General features: G+C 27.5%; 1 protein-coding gene across 1 annotated transcript; it reads right to left on the reverse strand.

Annotated features, from left to right (window-relative positions):
• Positions 1-1,203: 1,203 nt before the first annotated feature.
• Positions 1,204-13,468, reverse strand: LOC107441193 (Kip1 ubiquitination-promoting complex subunit 2). The gene is made up of 10 exons (XM_016054359.3): positions 13,046-13,468; positions 12,351-12,412; positions 10,834-10,944; positions 9,966-10,071; positions 7,658-7,766; positions 7,164-7,297; positions 6,051-6,223; positions 4,351-4,437; positions 4,102-4,240; positions 1,204-2,719 (listed from the first exon to the last, which is right to left on the reverse strand). Exons 1-10 carry the CDS (start codon positions 13,299-13,301, stop codon positions 2,577-2,579), a joined length of 1,320 nt encoding a protein of 439 aa, XP_015909845.1. The 5' UTR covers positions 13,302-13,468; the 3' UTR covers positions 1,204-2,576.
• Between the last annotated feature and the right edge of the window lie 2,837 nt (positions 13,469-16,305).

Genomic DNA, 16,305 nt, shown 5'->3' on the forward strand with positions numbered 1-16,305 from the left:
AACAAAATCAAACTATGACAAAAGGAGAAAAAAAAGTGAAAGGTAACTGGGGATATGATGGGACTGTGTTAACCTAAAAAAAAGCAAACTCCATGAGGAGTATGCAAATACAGAGTTGCCACTCAAATCTGGAGAAAAAAAATTCTGTATTTTTCCTGTATATACTATACATAATATATTAAGAGGAAAAACACAATCACTGAAACTCTTGTATGGCTATATTGGGCTAACCATACTAGTTATAATTGCTGAAAAATTTGAAGAAAAGAAGGAACAGATGAACATACTTAAAACAAATGATGCTATAGTAAGTGAACTAGTTTAGTATGGCTGAAATATCATCCTTATATATTCCATAAATTGCACTTTGACTGGTGCTACCATTTTTTAAAAAATGAAAATAAGAAACAAAATTCCCTGTATTTTCCCAGTTTCTAAAGAAAAACTCAAAATTCCCTGTTATTTCAGCTGATTTTTAAATTCCCTGTATTTTCCTCTTTCTCCCTGTGGAGTGGCGACCCTGAAATAAAAAGTATCTGAAAAACAACCTGTATTGGAGTGTTTTCAATGGAGTAAGCTAAAATATGTTGCAGAAGCAAGACATGAACAACTCATCAACCAGCACATAAAATTAATGAAACACGTGGCAAAGAAAACGGCACATTGATTTGATCTTCATATCTTTAATTTTATTTATTTAAATTTTTTGAGCTAATTGAACAACAAACTTTGTCAGATGATTTTTATTTGCTCTAAATCTCAATGACTGCTCAAATAAATAAATTTTATTCGACACATTGTAAACAAAAAATTAACTTTCATTTACATTGGTGACATAGAACACTGAAATATAATGAAACCTTTCCTAATTACAACAACATCCTTTATAAAATTTTAATACCAATAAGCCTTGAGGACAAATATTTTAATTTTTTTAAAGTTATCAGTTTTTCCATTTTAAGCTAAAAAGATAGAAAGCTTATTTACACGTATGGGCCTTCTGCTGATGGGCTGATTTTCAAGAATGCCCCCCCCCCACACACACCTATACTGTACAACAGTCTTTAAAGAAAAATAGAAGAGAAAATCTGATGGGATAGGAATGATCTATAGCGGAAGACAGAATTCCACGTCTAGAAGGTTAACTAATCATAATTTTGAAAAATATGAGATAAAAAAGAACACATTTAATCTCTTCAGTCATTTTGTAGTTTCTAATTTTATTAAGATTTTATTTAATACTTTTCGTAATTAAAATTAGGATTCCACTGAGATCCAAGATCATTCAACACATATTTACAACAACAATAAACAGTATAATAGTGGGATAAGTATTACAATGGAAGGAAAAGTATTTTGCAATTATAAAAAAGAGTAAATATTATAAATAATTTGAAAGGGTACATGAAAAACAAGGTAACAATTGGTATAAGTATGATGAGAGAGGTTAGTAAAAAAACATGTAGTGTAACAATTTGAAAATACTCCAGTCTTCAAGGTCAAAAAACATGGTGTAAAACAGTTATGGTGCATTATTTTGTTGATTTATTAAAATTTATTTTCTACCTTTTAACTAACTAAAGTAGTTTTTCATTAAAAGCTATGTTTTGTTTATAATTTCCTGATGTTTCCCTGAAATATACTAGTTAGTACATTTCAAACCTTATTTAATTAGTAACAAATTAAAACTAATGGCCATAACTGTAAGGGGTGGCACATCTAAAGGATTGAGAATAGCATACTAACCCATAGGTCAAAAATGTCATTGCATACCAACCCATTATGGGTGGACTGTTAGTGCACATTCTAACTTGTACTTTTTTTTGTTGTCTCAATCAACATAATTTTAATTTAATTTTAAATATTTTGTAATGATTATAGTCAAAAGTTGCATTCAATTTAGATAGAAACAGGCTTATCATCCTTTAATGACTCAACCACAAACTAGCAGAGCTCTCCGACTCATCGAATTACGATAAAACGTCTCGTTCTGGGTCTATTTGAATATACTTTTTGGCATTATTCATTAGAAAATATAAAATGGAATTTAGAAGCTCTAACTTAAAGAATAGCTGTCGTAATTACCTTTTAACTCAGAACGTACCTTTACTACGCAACAGATTAAAAAGTGTTTTTATAAATGTTAAAGAAGTGTGTTGATAAAATGCCAATATTCAATGCATAATGTTTCAGTTATATAAAAAAAAAATGACTATATACAGTTAAATATACTATGTTACATTAAAATTTGTCTTCAATCAGGAAATGAAATTTTAAGAAGGTATGGTATTACTGATCTACATTTTCATTAAAAAACTATAGAATAACTTTAGAGTTAATTTAAGTACAAACCTTAATATACACAATGAAAAAGAAATAAATAGCAAATTTTTTTCTTCCTAAATTAGAGAGCTTTATACATGTACTAACATTACTTGATTCTTTTCAAAACTTTCATCTATACAATAAATAGAATTTCTTAAATATACATTTTATTCAGTCTCTTACTATAGTAAAAAGTCAGCTTGTACTTTTACATGAAAGCTATTTACACTTTTGAAGTACACAGATTGATGTTACTGTGGGAATGGCCTGGCTAACTGTAATGAATGTTTCTCTGCATGATAAATACGGAAAATTTGACTAAGTATGGGAGCCGTATCTGGATCGCTCAGCCAGCGACAAGCACTTGTAGGGTTCTCTAGCATATGAAGGAGGGCTGGGAAAAAAATATCATCTTTATAATGATTTGTTTCTTGCAAATAAATAAATAATAAAAAGAATCATTCTATGATAAGGGAATTTAAGCAAAATTTAAAAAAAAAGCAATTTAAGAGATTAAGGAATAAATTTAAAGTTGCAAGTATTTTTATCATGACAAAATTTGAGTTTAGGAATTCCTAAATTGCAGTTAATTTTTTCTAACTCTTTTAACAGATAAAAATAATTTACAATGAGTAAAAAAGCAGGTACGAAAGATCGGTTAAAAACTGAAACAGAACTAGAATACTTAAAATTAGTTAACATGCTAAGCTTTGAATAAATGGGTTTAAATAAAGTTAGGCATATGTAAGCATCAAGGTAATTAGTCACTTAATTTACATAGAGATTCTAAAATTAGGTTTGACACATTTTTTCCCCTTTTCTTTAATGTGGCAATGTATCATTATGGAAAATTAAAATCCGCACAAAATACTTTTTTAATATACAAAACAGTAACAAACCAGGTGCTATGCCTCTAAAAGATGTTTTTATAATTCACTATAATAAACAATGCGATAAAATTAGATTGCATAAACATATGATCAAGCAGTGATCAGAAAAAATGAAGAACAGTTTCTAATATTCTTATGATTAAAATTTTTTTAAAGATTTTTTTAAAAATTTATTTCTTTATTTAAACGATTGAAAACTCCTCATGCACTGCAAAGTATAGCATGAGGCTTACAGAAGTAAGTAGAAAACAAACAAGAAAATTTAAAAATTTACATTACAAACAAAATTGTGCAAGGCAGCAAGACTTTCGATACTTTTGACCAGTTCTGAAAAAACAGGAGGCCAATAAATAGAAAGCCGCCTCAAATCAGTCTTTAATTTAATTCGGACACTCGCATACAGTTTGCAAAGAAGAAGAATGTGCTCAGCATCTTCATCAGTATCGCCACAAACACAAAGTCCACTGGTCACCAGATGGTAACCAAATAAATATCTCTTAAAATTTCCATGGTTTGTTAAAATTTGGGTTAATTTAAAATCAGTTGCAAAGAATTAAATTAATTTTTTAAAGATTAAAATTTTTAAAGATTTGGATAAAATTTTTTATAGACTCTAAAGGTCTTAAAAAGACTTTGAAGTACTTTTAATTTTACTAACCTTTGAGGTAGTGAGATGGCTATTTTAAAAAGTATCAGTAATAAGAAATTTAAAATGAATTTTCCAAATTATATTTTGACAAAGTAGAACTTTTTTTGCTGTTTCATAATGCAATTTCCACAGTAATTTATTCAAGTAATACGCAATTAACATTTGAAAATAAAAGAGTATAGAGCATTTTATTGCAGTTAAAATTTATTCTTAATCATATAACCATTTGCAACTCACCTAGGAATGTCTTAGGATTACTTAAGCCCAGCTGCACTACAGGATTAGACATTATGGACTTATAGATTGGGCCATCAGGATCTAATCCCTCTTCAACATCTTCAAAATTTGGCTTTTTATCACTCAAAAGCCAGTCACACTGAAATTATTTTGATATTCTAATTCTTTACCGTAAAATGACAATTTCTAACGTTTAAGTAAAAATAATATGGTAATTCTTAATAATTTAAATAATGAATGAGTTCTTACAGCAGTATCTTGATTATTTCCATTTATTCTTAAGGCATCTAATATATCTGCTTCTGCAAAGCCCATTTCTTTCAAATTCGATAGTGCCTATAAATCAACATTAATAAATTGACTAAAAATTAGCCAGATAGAATAAAGAAATAAGCAAAAATATTGATATTATAATAGCTCTACTGAGAGAACTATATTGCAGTAATATTATAGTTTCACATCAGCTAAAAGTTTATTCATATAATTAAAATAAAATTCACTTAATCATTATTGAAAAAAAAAAAAAAAAAAAACAGAAAATAATATACGAAATAAACTTTCCTTCACAGTCTTACAACGAAAAGTGAGATTATTATAGAAGAAACTACAAATCTAATACACCTTAATGTATATTCCTTTTGCAAATAAAATTAATATATCCAATCAATTAAGAAATCAAATTATATAAGGACAAGATATAAATTTTTTTTAAATTTTAAAAAAGTTATTTTGTGTTTCATCGGATATGTTCTAAGAATAATGAATAAAATATATGCTTCTAAGAAATCTGGACTTGATAGCAATCATCTAAATGATTTGCTTCTCAACTACCAGATCGCATTCATGGGTCCACAAATATTATTACTTTAAATTTGCAATTTATTCAACATCAATTGCAATTAAGACTTTTTTCATATTTATTAGAAGAATAAACACGCCTCAATTTTCATCTGATTTTTTCCACTTCAGTAGCTACTATAAATATATATATATTTTTTTACTTTTAACTAAAATTTTACTTTCCATCTTTCTGCAAGAACTGTGTAATGTTCTGCGACAATGTCGCTGTAATTCTGGCACAGGATTAATGCTATCTAGAGTTTCAACATTTTGCTTATAACATTAATCAAAATCAGAAAGAAAACGTGTATCACAATCTCTTTATGATTTAATTTTTCCTCCACTCCAGTTGAACATGAAGCAGAAGCTGGCATACTAAAAAGAATTCACGCTCTACTACCTTCTGCCCCATTCATAACAAACGAATTGAAAAACAAGTGCAATTGCAATACTTGACGCTAGAAGTCATTATTCCATCTCCTTGGCTGTCACTACATTCAAAGGGGAAATAGCAGAAATGACAGATGGTTTTGTAAAAAATAAGAAAAAATAGGAAATAACAGAAAAAAGGAGGGGTGCAGAAATAATAGGAAAAGCAGAAAAAATAGAAGGTCTGTGGTCCCTGTATATTTTTATTCTAAACTTTTTATCCATGAATTCATAATTTTAAGTAAAGGTTTAGAAAAAGATAATTGGTCCAAAGTTAAGATGTTTGACAAAAGAGTTAAAGACACATCTGAAATAAATAATAAATGCTGTATAGAAATTCTTCTTTAAGTAAAAAAAAAAACTTGCATGACCACAAATGTCGTTCTAACTTTTTCTTAAATCTTAATAAATTTTTCAGTACAGTCTCTTAAAAAAAGATGTTTAAATGTCGTTAATAAACCACAAGTGTTAAAAATATTTACGTGAGAATATGCCAGAACATAAAACTTACAATAACATTACATTTACTGTAACACTAATTAGTTGTTGCAACCTAATAATAAATTACGATTAATGATATAAAAATGTAAAGAAGATAATCTAGTCAGGTATTAAAATCTATATTACACTGAGAGTCTGATGTGAACAAAAATTTACACATAAAATCAAATGTTTCTTACAGTAGCACTAGGTCTAAAAACTTTTCTTTTATAGGCTCGAAAGCATCGAATCATTTCTACAATCCTACTTTGTTCACTATTGGTTGAACCACTTCCATGAGAAGTACTTGGCATTTCGATTTCAGGCTTTGGAGTAGGTGTTGATGTTGGAAGTGTTTTTTCCACTTTTTCCACTGAAATGTTTAAGACAAACTAGAACTATACTGAGAAAAACAAATCTTCAAATATATTTAAGCACATAACATATTTTGTAATTTTTAATTGGGAAAAAAAATTGGTAAAACAGAATTGTTAATTTTGTAAAATGTTATGATTCTTAAAACTTTAACCATTGAATGACAAAATTATGTTATGCAACTTGCAATCCGAATAATTTCATACCCATAGAGTGTTTTCATAAATGCTACTTTTTCCAATAACAGTAATAGAAAACAAACAGAAGTTTGACATTTTTAAAACTGTTTGCTCAATAAATTTATTTTCTCTCCATATTTTGAATTATTACGTAGAAATAGTATGCTGATGCATGTATTATCAAGTGAATTTTTGGTAACTGATTAATAGTTTTAAGGTGTAGAAATTTAGAAAAATAATTTTAACATATTTCTCACAAAAATGTAAATGAGGTTTTTTCATGCTTTGATATAAGAGACAACAGCTAGCTTTAAGTTATTATTTTAGTTAATGTTTTTTTTTATTATTATTATTTTTGTAATGGTCAATTTTGTAACATTCAGCATTGTATTAAAAAATATTTTTTGAAAAATTAATATCTTTTTTATTTAACTACTTGAATTTTAACTGCAAGTTTCAGAACGTACATAACAGTTTGAAATAAAATAAGATTATTGTACTCATGACAGGATTGCATGCAAAAACATGCTATTAAACTATTCATTATTAATGCAAGTAAAAAAAAAAATTATTCATCAAAAGAAAAGAAAAATGAAAATTCAATAATTTTTTTCAATTTTAGGAATGGTAAGAAAGAAAACTTATCCGTGATTTCTTAAGTATGCTGAAGCAATAAAACTAATTTTAAATAGTTTTGATTGATACTAATGTTAAAAAAAAAATTTTTTTTCACAATAGAAAGAAATGTAATAAACTTACCTAATTTGGAAACTGAAAATTTTGCAAATTTTTTTATATGAGTAGGTGAACTAGATTTAGTTGGAGCTGGACTACTTATCGAAGTACTTTCAACTGATTGCGCCAACAGCCAATCCATAGCATCCGATACATTACTACGTGAGAAAGAAACTAATCTCAGCAAGGAATTAAAAATTTATGTACAACAATATAGTAATTCAAAGTAAAGAATTAGCATTTCTCAACTTATTCAAGTCATGGTCAGATTGCAAAAGGTAATATGGGTAATAAAAAGCAATGAAATTTTTTTTTTTATATATAACTTTAAAAGTATATATATGATATATTCCTACAAATCATTTATATTATAAATAAATAATTCTAGAAATAAATTGTTTTACTATAATACGAATAAGGCATAGAAAAAACTGAAAAGTGAAGAAAAAAATTTTCAAAGCCAGTGAAGCGAGATCATCAATTAAGAATCAAAGATAAACAAAAAGAATGAAACAAACCTATTCTGTTTTAATGCTTCAATGGCTTGGGTTTCAGCAAAACCCATGTCCATCAGCTGCTTCAAAGAAGTCCTATCCACAGTAATTTCATCTTCTCTAACTTCATCACCTATAAACAGTTCCATATAAATACCAAATCATACCATAGCAAATATATAAATTTGCTAAAAATTTCAATTTAAACAAGAAGGCTACTATAATGATATTCGACACTTTAAAATGTAATGGAAAACAAAGACGAAAAATGGTTCATTATTATTACTAAACTCAAAAAATGTTTTCATCCATTTAAGAGAATAGAGAGAGCCTGTCATCATTTTTTTCATATTCAGCTTCAATTAATTGAAAAAGTTAGAAATGCACAACCTGTGGTCCTTGAAAGGACTATGTGTGACCCCAGCAATAAAGTATTTATTTATAATTTTCTTTTAAAAAGTTTAATTCAGATAAGAACGTTTTATAATCATTCTTAAAACGTTTTTTTTTTTCTTTCTTTTTCTTTTTTTTTTTTTTTTTTTTTTTTTTTTTTTNAAAAAAAGAAAAGAAACATACAAATGATGATAGTAAAATTTTGTACTGAATTTCCCCAAGTAGCACATAGTTAAAAGAATAAACAATATGTTTCGACTCAATCTTTGGTAAAAATGGCCTAATATGAGCTTCATAAATAATGAGTGCTAATTATTTATTAACCGAAACTAACTAAGAAACATAAAAACATTATAACTGAAATTAAGAAGAAGATAAAAAAAAACCAAAAAGTATCAGCAAAAAAAAGAAAAGAAAAAAAGTAAAGAAACAAAAAAAAAACTTTGTAATTTCTTAAACAAAGATTTAAACTTGACAAACTAATTTGTCCATATTTTCAGGGCAAAGTGATGACAAAAGAATGCGTATCTGTCAACACCCATTTTTTAGAATACAGAAGATTCACAACAAAATTTTATAAGATATTACCTAAAATACATAATACCTTACAGATTTTTATTCTTTCGAAGAATCAATAGTACCCTTAATTAAACTTCTTGTTATTATTATTTTTTTTTTAAAAAAAAGGATAAGAAAGAGATAGTTTAAAGATGTTATTATTTATCCCATGACAAACTACTTATCCTCAACTACGTTTATGGGTGATCTCGGAGCCCTTAAATGTTTCAAAAAATTTCATGAAAATACCAGCAACAGTTATTGGTATACATCGTTACAATAGTAGAGTAAAAGATTCATACAATCAGCTCAAATAATTCTGAAATAAAATGAAAATATTATTCCTTTTTTTATATACTATAAGATGCTTCACATCCAAATTCTGCACCAATGGTATAAAGACTGATAAATTTCAAGGTGACGTTATCTAATACAGGCAATAGAGCCTCACACTATCTTCCCACATGCATGTGCAATAAGTAGTTCTAAGAAAGCACAAAACTTTAATGAAAATTTTCAAAATGCAGATGATTTGAATCTCAATGCAGAAAGGTGCAAAATGGGCCATAAAAGCAGAAAGTTTCAGCAAAATGCAGAAGAGCAGGCAGCTTTAAACGTCATAGCAGAAACATTCTAAATAAGAATGCTGATAGCAACAACGCTGGTGGTAAAAGAAGGCAAAAATAATAATAAGTAAATTCATTCTTAAATCAAAACTTTGATGCAAAGTCTATTAGACACACTTTTAAAAAATTCAGTGCCATAGTAAAAAAATGTATAAAAAAAAAGCAAAGATAGATAGGAAAAAATCACTTGTTCTAAATCTTACAACAAAGGTTTCATATTGAAAATCTCAGTTTTCAGCAATTTTATATATATATATATATATATGTATATATATATATATAAATATACACATACGCATAAATAAATAAAAAGCAAAGATAAAAAGGAAAATACACTCATTCTTAAATCTTAAAACAAAAGTTTAAAACTGGAAAATCTCAGTTCTGCATATAGCCCTATTTTCAGGAAAAAGTGATGAAAAAAAAAAGATATACTGTTCAAAGATGCTGCAATATATTTAAAACACTAAAAAAAAGAAGAAAAAAACTTGATATTACCAAGTCAAGAAAATGCAAGAAATAGAAAAATCCTTGATTGTATTGCAAAGAAAGCAAAAAACCTTTAAAAAGGCACAAATCAAAATATTACACAATCATAATTTCTCTCTTTTTATTTTATGCTATAGACAATTCAATCATTATCTTCTGCCTCATTTTCTCACACTATGAGAAAGTTTACACAATAAATAGCAAAATAGAGATTGATAATTCTGTTTAAATTTCACTCTCTTTAAGATAATTAAAAATATACTAACCTTCTGCCATTTCTTTAAATAGTGCAACAACTTCTGGATGATATCGCAGTAATTTTTCAGATACTATTACTAGAGAGACAAGTATTTTTCTAAGCTCTGTGTGGAACTATAATAAAAAATGCAATGTTAATTACTTTTAATAACAAACTTAAGGGCAATTCCATTATTTACAAATGTCAATTGTTAGAATTGATTTTTTTTTTTTAAAAACTGAGTTATAAGTTATTAAATTTTGTAAATTCATTTATTCATGCGAAAATTGGCCAAAATCACAAAATTACCCACCAAAACATTTTTTATTATTTTAAACTTAGGAAAGTAAACTTTGATAAACAGATTTTCATTAAATAGATTTGTTAAATATTCAAATTAAACATATATGAACATTGAATCTGAAAATATTTTCCTTAAATATGCATATATGTACAAGATCATAATCGTAAATTGCATTTAGCAATTCAATTTTAATTGTAAGATAAAATAAACTTTTTTTGAAAAAGAAACAGATTAACTTTTATTTACAAAAATCAAAATTACTTCTAATGTCAAGTTTTATAAGTAAATTTTAAGTTGAAAAACTTTTACTGAAAAATTGGATATTAAAAATCAGTAGTTATAAATAGTTTAATAAGATAATGATAATACATTTAGTTTCTACTCTCTTTTTTTTTAAAAAGTAAAAATAAAATTCCTTCAGTGTCATTTTTATCAATGAATTATAATATTGGCAGCACAATGATGAAGTTAATAACATAATTTTATAAAATATTTAGTTTTTAAGAACATAATATTTTGCAGTTTTATAATATTATTCAGCAAAATAACATATTTAAGAATAATTAATAAGATTTTGTTTCAAAATACTAACATCAACAGGCACAGGAGGACTTTCAATGGTAGCATCGTTGTTTTTCGAAAGAAGATGGCACGTCTCCTTCTGAATTTCTAGGTCAGTCGGGCCGCGACATTTCTCTTCTTTCTAAAATATTAATAATGGTTCTAAACATATGAATAAAAACTGTAACCAAATTGCAATTACAATCCCTTTCAGATATTAAGAATAAAATGTAGTGCAATTGCTTTCTAGACAGTTACTTAAATGTTATTTCCTTCTTAAATACAAAGGGGGAGGGAAGAAACCATTGGCTGAAATGCCCATTCTAAATGCTGTAATACAAGTTCATTATGCTTTTACTGTTAAAAGAACTTTATTCACTTAAATTATTACCCTTACTATCATTGTTTTTCTTTTTTCAGCATAAATAATAACCACACGATGAAAAATGATGATGAAAAACATAAAAAAAAATAAAACATTTTTGTTATAATACCAAAACTTTCAACAAAAAATTAATCACAAAAATAGCAATTGACTATTAAGATTTCTTGATTTTTTTATGTTTGCACAAATTTAGGTTCAAGGTTTTAGGTTGCACAATTCATGTATCAATCACTATAAAAATATTCTATATAAACAAAAGCTTGAAAATATATCAGAAAAATATTTATAAGGAGACAAATAAAATGTATTTAAAGTATTTTTGTAACAAAAATAATTTTTATAACCAAATAGGAATCTGAAGGTAAACATCTAATTTATTTTTAAATAATGATATTTCTAAGATATAAAATACTTGCGTTAGCTTATTACACAATAATTAACCATTGTTTTTGGACATGAAAACAACACGTATATGAAAAAAAATATATATTTCTGATTATAATTTTGAAAATTTCATTAAAAAATGCATAGTATTCACAATCTTTTTATTTTATGGCACATAAATTAATTAATTAGAAAAACTATTTATTATCAAGTGAAGTATCAAAATAAATAAAATAAGAAAAGTGATATGATTCTGAAAAAAGTTACTGATCTAAATTTATCAAGCACAAGTAAATTCTTATTCTTCTTATATTTCTTTTATTTTTAAGGTAACTATTATTGTTATTTTTTGCAAAATAAAATAGCTGAATTTAGTTGCACTGGGGAAATGGAAAAGTACTCAGAAAACATAAGTTATAACTTTAGGTCAAATATAAGCCGGAAAAAAAATACAGCTAATGTATTAAAATTAAGGAGTTCTAAAATCAAGAAATTGCAGGAGGAAAAAAAAAAAAACAATAAAGTTTTTTCTTTTAGTTTCTCCTTTTAGACTTTCAAGAGAAATTTTAAATTTTTTGTAAAATTTGAGAGAAAGTACTTTTCAAGAGTTCTAAAGATGACACACACACACACAAAAAAAAAAAAGAAATCTTCCTAAAAAGCAAAAAAACTTGTATCTATCTAAACATATTTTTAGGAAGAATTACAATATATTTGTCATACTAGGAGCAGAATAATTAGTAAAAACAGTTAATAATTCAGTCTAAAACTTAATTTACCTCTTCCTGACTTTCACCTAATGGCACTAATAAAGGCCTCCTTCTTAATAACAATAATTCATCTGTAAATAAAATTAGATTTTTAATCAACATTACAAATAATTTCTTAACTAATTGATATTAATAAATTCCATATTATTAAACATTACATAAGCACTAACTGTAACTAGAATCTGAGATAGAATGTAATTAATATTTAACAGTAATTATATTGAATAGATCATTTGCACTACAGTAATTATGAATAGAATCTGTCATCAGCACTACAGTGATAGTGAACAGAATCTAGGATTGAATGGAATGTATTATTAAACATTTTATCGACATTTCATTAACTGTGAATAGGATGTTAAATTATAAAACATTAAATCTACATTACAGTAATAGTAAGTGAGAATATTTGGTCGTAAAAACCATGAATATTTTCTACATAAAATTTTTGTAAAATAATCTTTCTTTAGCACTTTTTAAATAATAAATATGTGAATATAATTCGAGTTTATAATGTGATTTGCAAATTAAAACATTTAAAAGCAATTCAATCTGCACTACAGTAATTGTGAGTGAACTCTTAGGTTGTGAAAACCTTGAATATTTCCTAAATGCCATAAAATTTTCTATGAATAGAAATTTTTATAAAAAGAATAAGTGAATAAACTTCATTTTTATAATGTGAAACATTTAAAAGAACCCACCATTCTCCCTAACTTCTTCATCTCTGATAGTGCTTTCATCAGCAAGAGGTCGATTTTGGGATACAAGGATCAATTTATAACGATCAGATACTTTAATGCTGTCTATCGGATTAAAAAAGTGACTTAGAGCCATTAATTTTAGTTTATCTATGGTAAATTCAGGTAGAACATCCACAACCCAATAGGCCCCCGTTGAATTTATTACAGTTATTTTCATAGTTTCGATACTCCCTACAGATGTGTCAACGACATACATAACTGTAATTATTTCTGATATCGTAAATTGGAAACATTTAAAAAATATTTTGCATTTTAATAAATATTATTATATAAACAGCTGTTTTTGTTATTTGCGCTTGCGCTTTTGTAATTTCAAGAAAAACATTCGTGTTGTGTTGTTCTTGTTTTATTTTTGCCTCAATTAAAAAAAAAAAAATTGACCGAGGCGGCCGAGAGAATTTAGTTTCACTTGATAGATGACGCTGTATGCTCCAATTTGTGGTCACTTTTCTCAGTTTTATTTTGGGTTGCGACACGTTCGTTTCATTGTATCCCCATAAATTTTGTTTTAATTGTTAATTTTTTTCCCTTTCTTTAACAATTAACTATTACGAAAGTTTTTTTTCTTTTTTAATTTTTAATAATAATATAAATTGCATTAGTTTCCCTGTTGAGCAATGTATTAATAATTTCATGACCGGAAGGACGTGCTACAAAATCTACAAATTTCGTTTGTCAGGAAATATTGAAAAAATTATATCGATCAACAGTTCTCGTCTTGCAAATTGGTATATATTATGGCAAACAACCTGGTCACCGAAGGCAGCTATAGTTTGTCTACGGTAAGAAATCCTCCCGCCACAGAGTCTGAGGCCGTCTGCTGCTATGGAAACGAGAATAGTGCATTTCAGGAAGGGTAGCTTCTCATCACTCTATGACTAACAAAATAGACCGAAGAAAAAGATTCCTTTTCTCTCTCCGATCCGAGCCAAAACCTGCCCTAAGAGCAATGATCCCACACTACTACTTGAAATAGTCATATCTTATTACCATAGTCAACGCCACGGGTCCAGACGAATGGCTAGGGGAGTTCTTACTTGACCAACTATCACTAATCTATATGGTATAATAAATATCCCATCGCAAATCAAAACCTATAATAATGTAAACTGAATGTAATTTTTAAATACTCATAATGTTGTTCTTTCTCAGTATATAAAGAAAATTTTTTATAGCTAAAGTCTTGCTATTTGTATACTTGCTAACATATAGTAGNTCTCTAAATTTACTCATAAAGGGCCCCCAGATAATGACAGGCCCAGGGCCCCTATAAACATAAAAACGGCTCTGATCCCATCGCAAATCAAAACCTATAATAATGTAAACTGTATGTAATTTTTAAATACTCATAATGTTGTTCTTTCTCAGTATATAAAGAAAAATTTTTATAGCTAAAGTCTTGCTATTTGTATACTTGCTAACATATAGTAGTGAGTGATAATACTCGCGATCGCGGAGCTCGATTACGCCATCTGTGGAGAAGACCAGTTCCATATCTTGTTCCCTTTCATAATATTTTTCGCATTTAGATTGTCAAAAATATATTTTAAAATTTCCACGATGCTAACTTTAAGCACTAGGTTTAATATAGTTTTGAAATCCATATAGCTGCCAACCAATTGGTTAGAAATTAAGCTTAAAAATTTAAAATCATGACAGAAATTAACGTACTTTCTTCTTTTATAATGACTACCCATTCGCTAACGGTGAAAGCCTACCTAGCATTGCTTTGGGTAAAGTGTTCAGCTATGCACCACTTGCCACTTGAAGTCCGTTTCGATAGCCAATAGTGGATTGGTACGGTATAATGATGCGAAGTAAATGTGCATTTTGTGACAAAAGTATGCATTTTGTATCATATTGTTTATACATGATATGAACATGAATTTAAGATATTGTGACACTTTATTTTCCATTTCTAAAGGTTACAGTGGAGATGATGATTTGAATATTGCTGTTTAGATAACATTCCAGATGCAATTTTTAAGCTGAATCAAATAATACCAATTGAGAGTCTAAAAGACTAATAATCTCAAAAGTGCTTACGATTTTATGTATATAAAGTGCAATTTTGTACTTAATCCTATTAACGCATCTGACATTTTTATTTGAGCAAATCGGGCATTGTGCTCTGTGAGCAATGCATTGTTACGCTGAATTGAATGAAATCAAAACAAAATCAATAAAGTTATCAGTTTAGAATTTATAAGCGTTATGAAGTTCTCATGAGTACAATTTTCAAGTACAATTTTTTACTAATACTTGTTTACGCATCTGACATTGCTATCTAATCTAAACAAGTGAGGCATTGTTTCTAATGTTCACTTTCACGCTAAATCTATTAAAATAAAATAAAATGTCGATGCCCTGTTCCGACTTAGAATTAATGAGGGTTTTATGTATGAAAATTATGATTTTCGATTATATCTTTATAACTATGATCTAGATTTGATGTTCATAAAAATGTGTAAGCTGCAATGTCGTAGTTGTAGTAGTAGTTCATTTACGTCGCACTAGAGCAGTGTTTCTTAACCTTTTTGATGCAATGGACCCCTTTTAAATTTTTTTAAGAAGTCACGGACCACCCCTCTGAGAAAAAAAAATTGCAAGAAACATAAATTTTTAGCATTCAATTTATTTTAGCATTTAATTTTATTTTTTCAATAGTATACAAAATATTCAAAATTAAAATTTTTACTCTGAAGGTTGTTGCTGCTTTTCCTTAATTAATAAATTGAATAGAGGGATGGTTTTCGACAAAGCAACGAGCATTCAACATTCAATCAATTGTTCAACATTCAATCGATAACGATGTTTTGTTTTTATTGTCACAACTGTGGAAAATAGCTGAAATAGCTCGCTTTACAAGCAATGGGTAAGCTTCTTTCACATAAGACCAGAACTCTCCGAGTGTTTTTGAATCGAAATCCATTTTTAGCAAGGACTTTGTTCTAAGATCAATAAGCTCATCTTTGGCAAGGTTCATATCATCGATACAGTAAATATCAGAAAGAAAAGGATGATGAATCCACAACTCATCTTTTTTCTTTATCTCATCTAAATTAAAATATTTTTTCAATGAAACTTGAAGTACTTCCAGTTGTTCACAGATTTCATTTTTTAAGTTATTCAGTAACAAATTATCTTGCCAAGATCCATTTTCAGAAAGCACTTCGTCCAACATTTAAAAGTTTGCATAT

The sequence above is a fragment of the Parasteatoda tepidariorum genome, chromosome 4 (assembly GCF_043381705.1).
Source record: "Parasteatoda tepidariorum isolate YZ-2023 chromosome 4, CAS_Ptep_4.0, whole genome shotgun sequence".
Taxonomy (NCBI): Eukaryota; Metazoa; Arthropoda; class Arachnida; order Araneae; family Theridiidae; genus Parasteatoda; species Parasteatoda tepidariorum.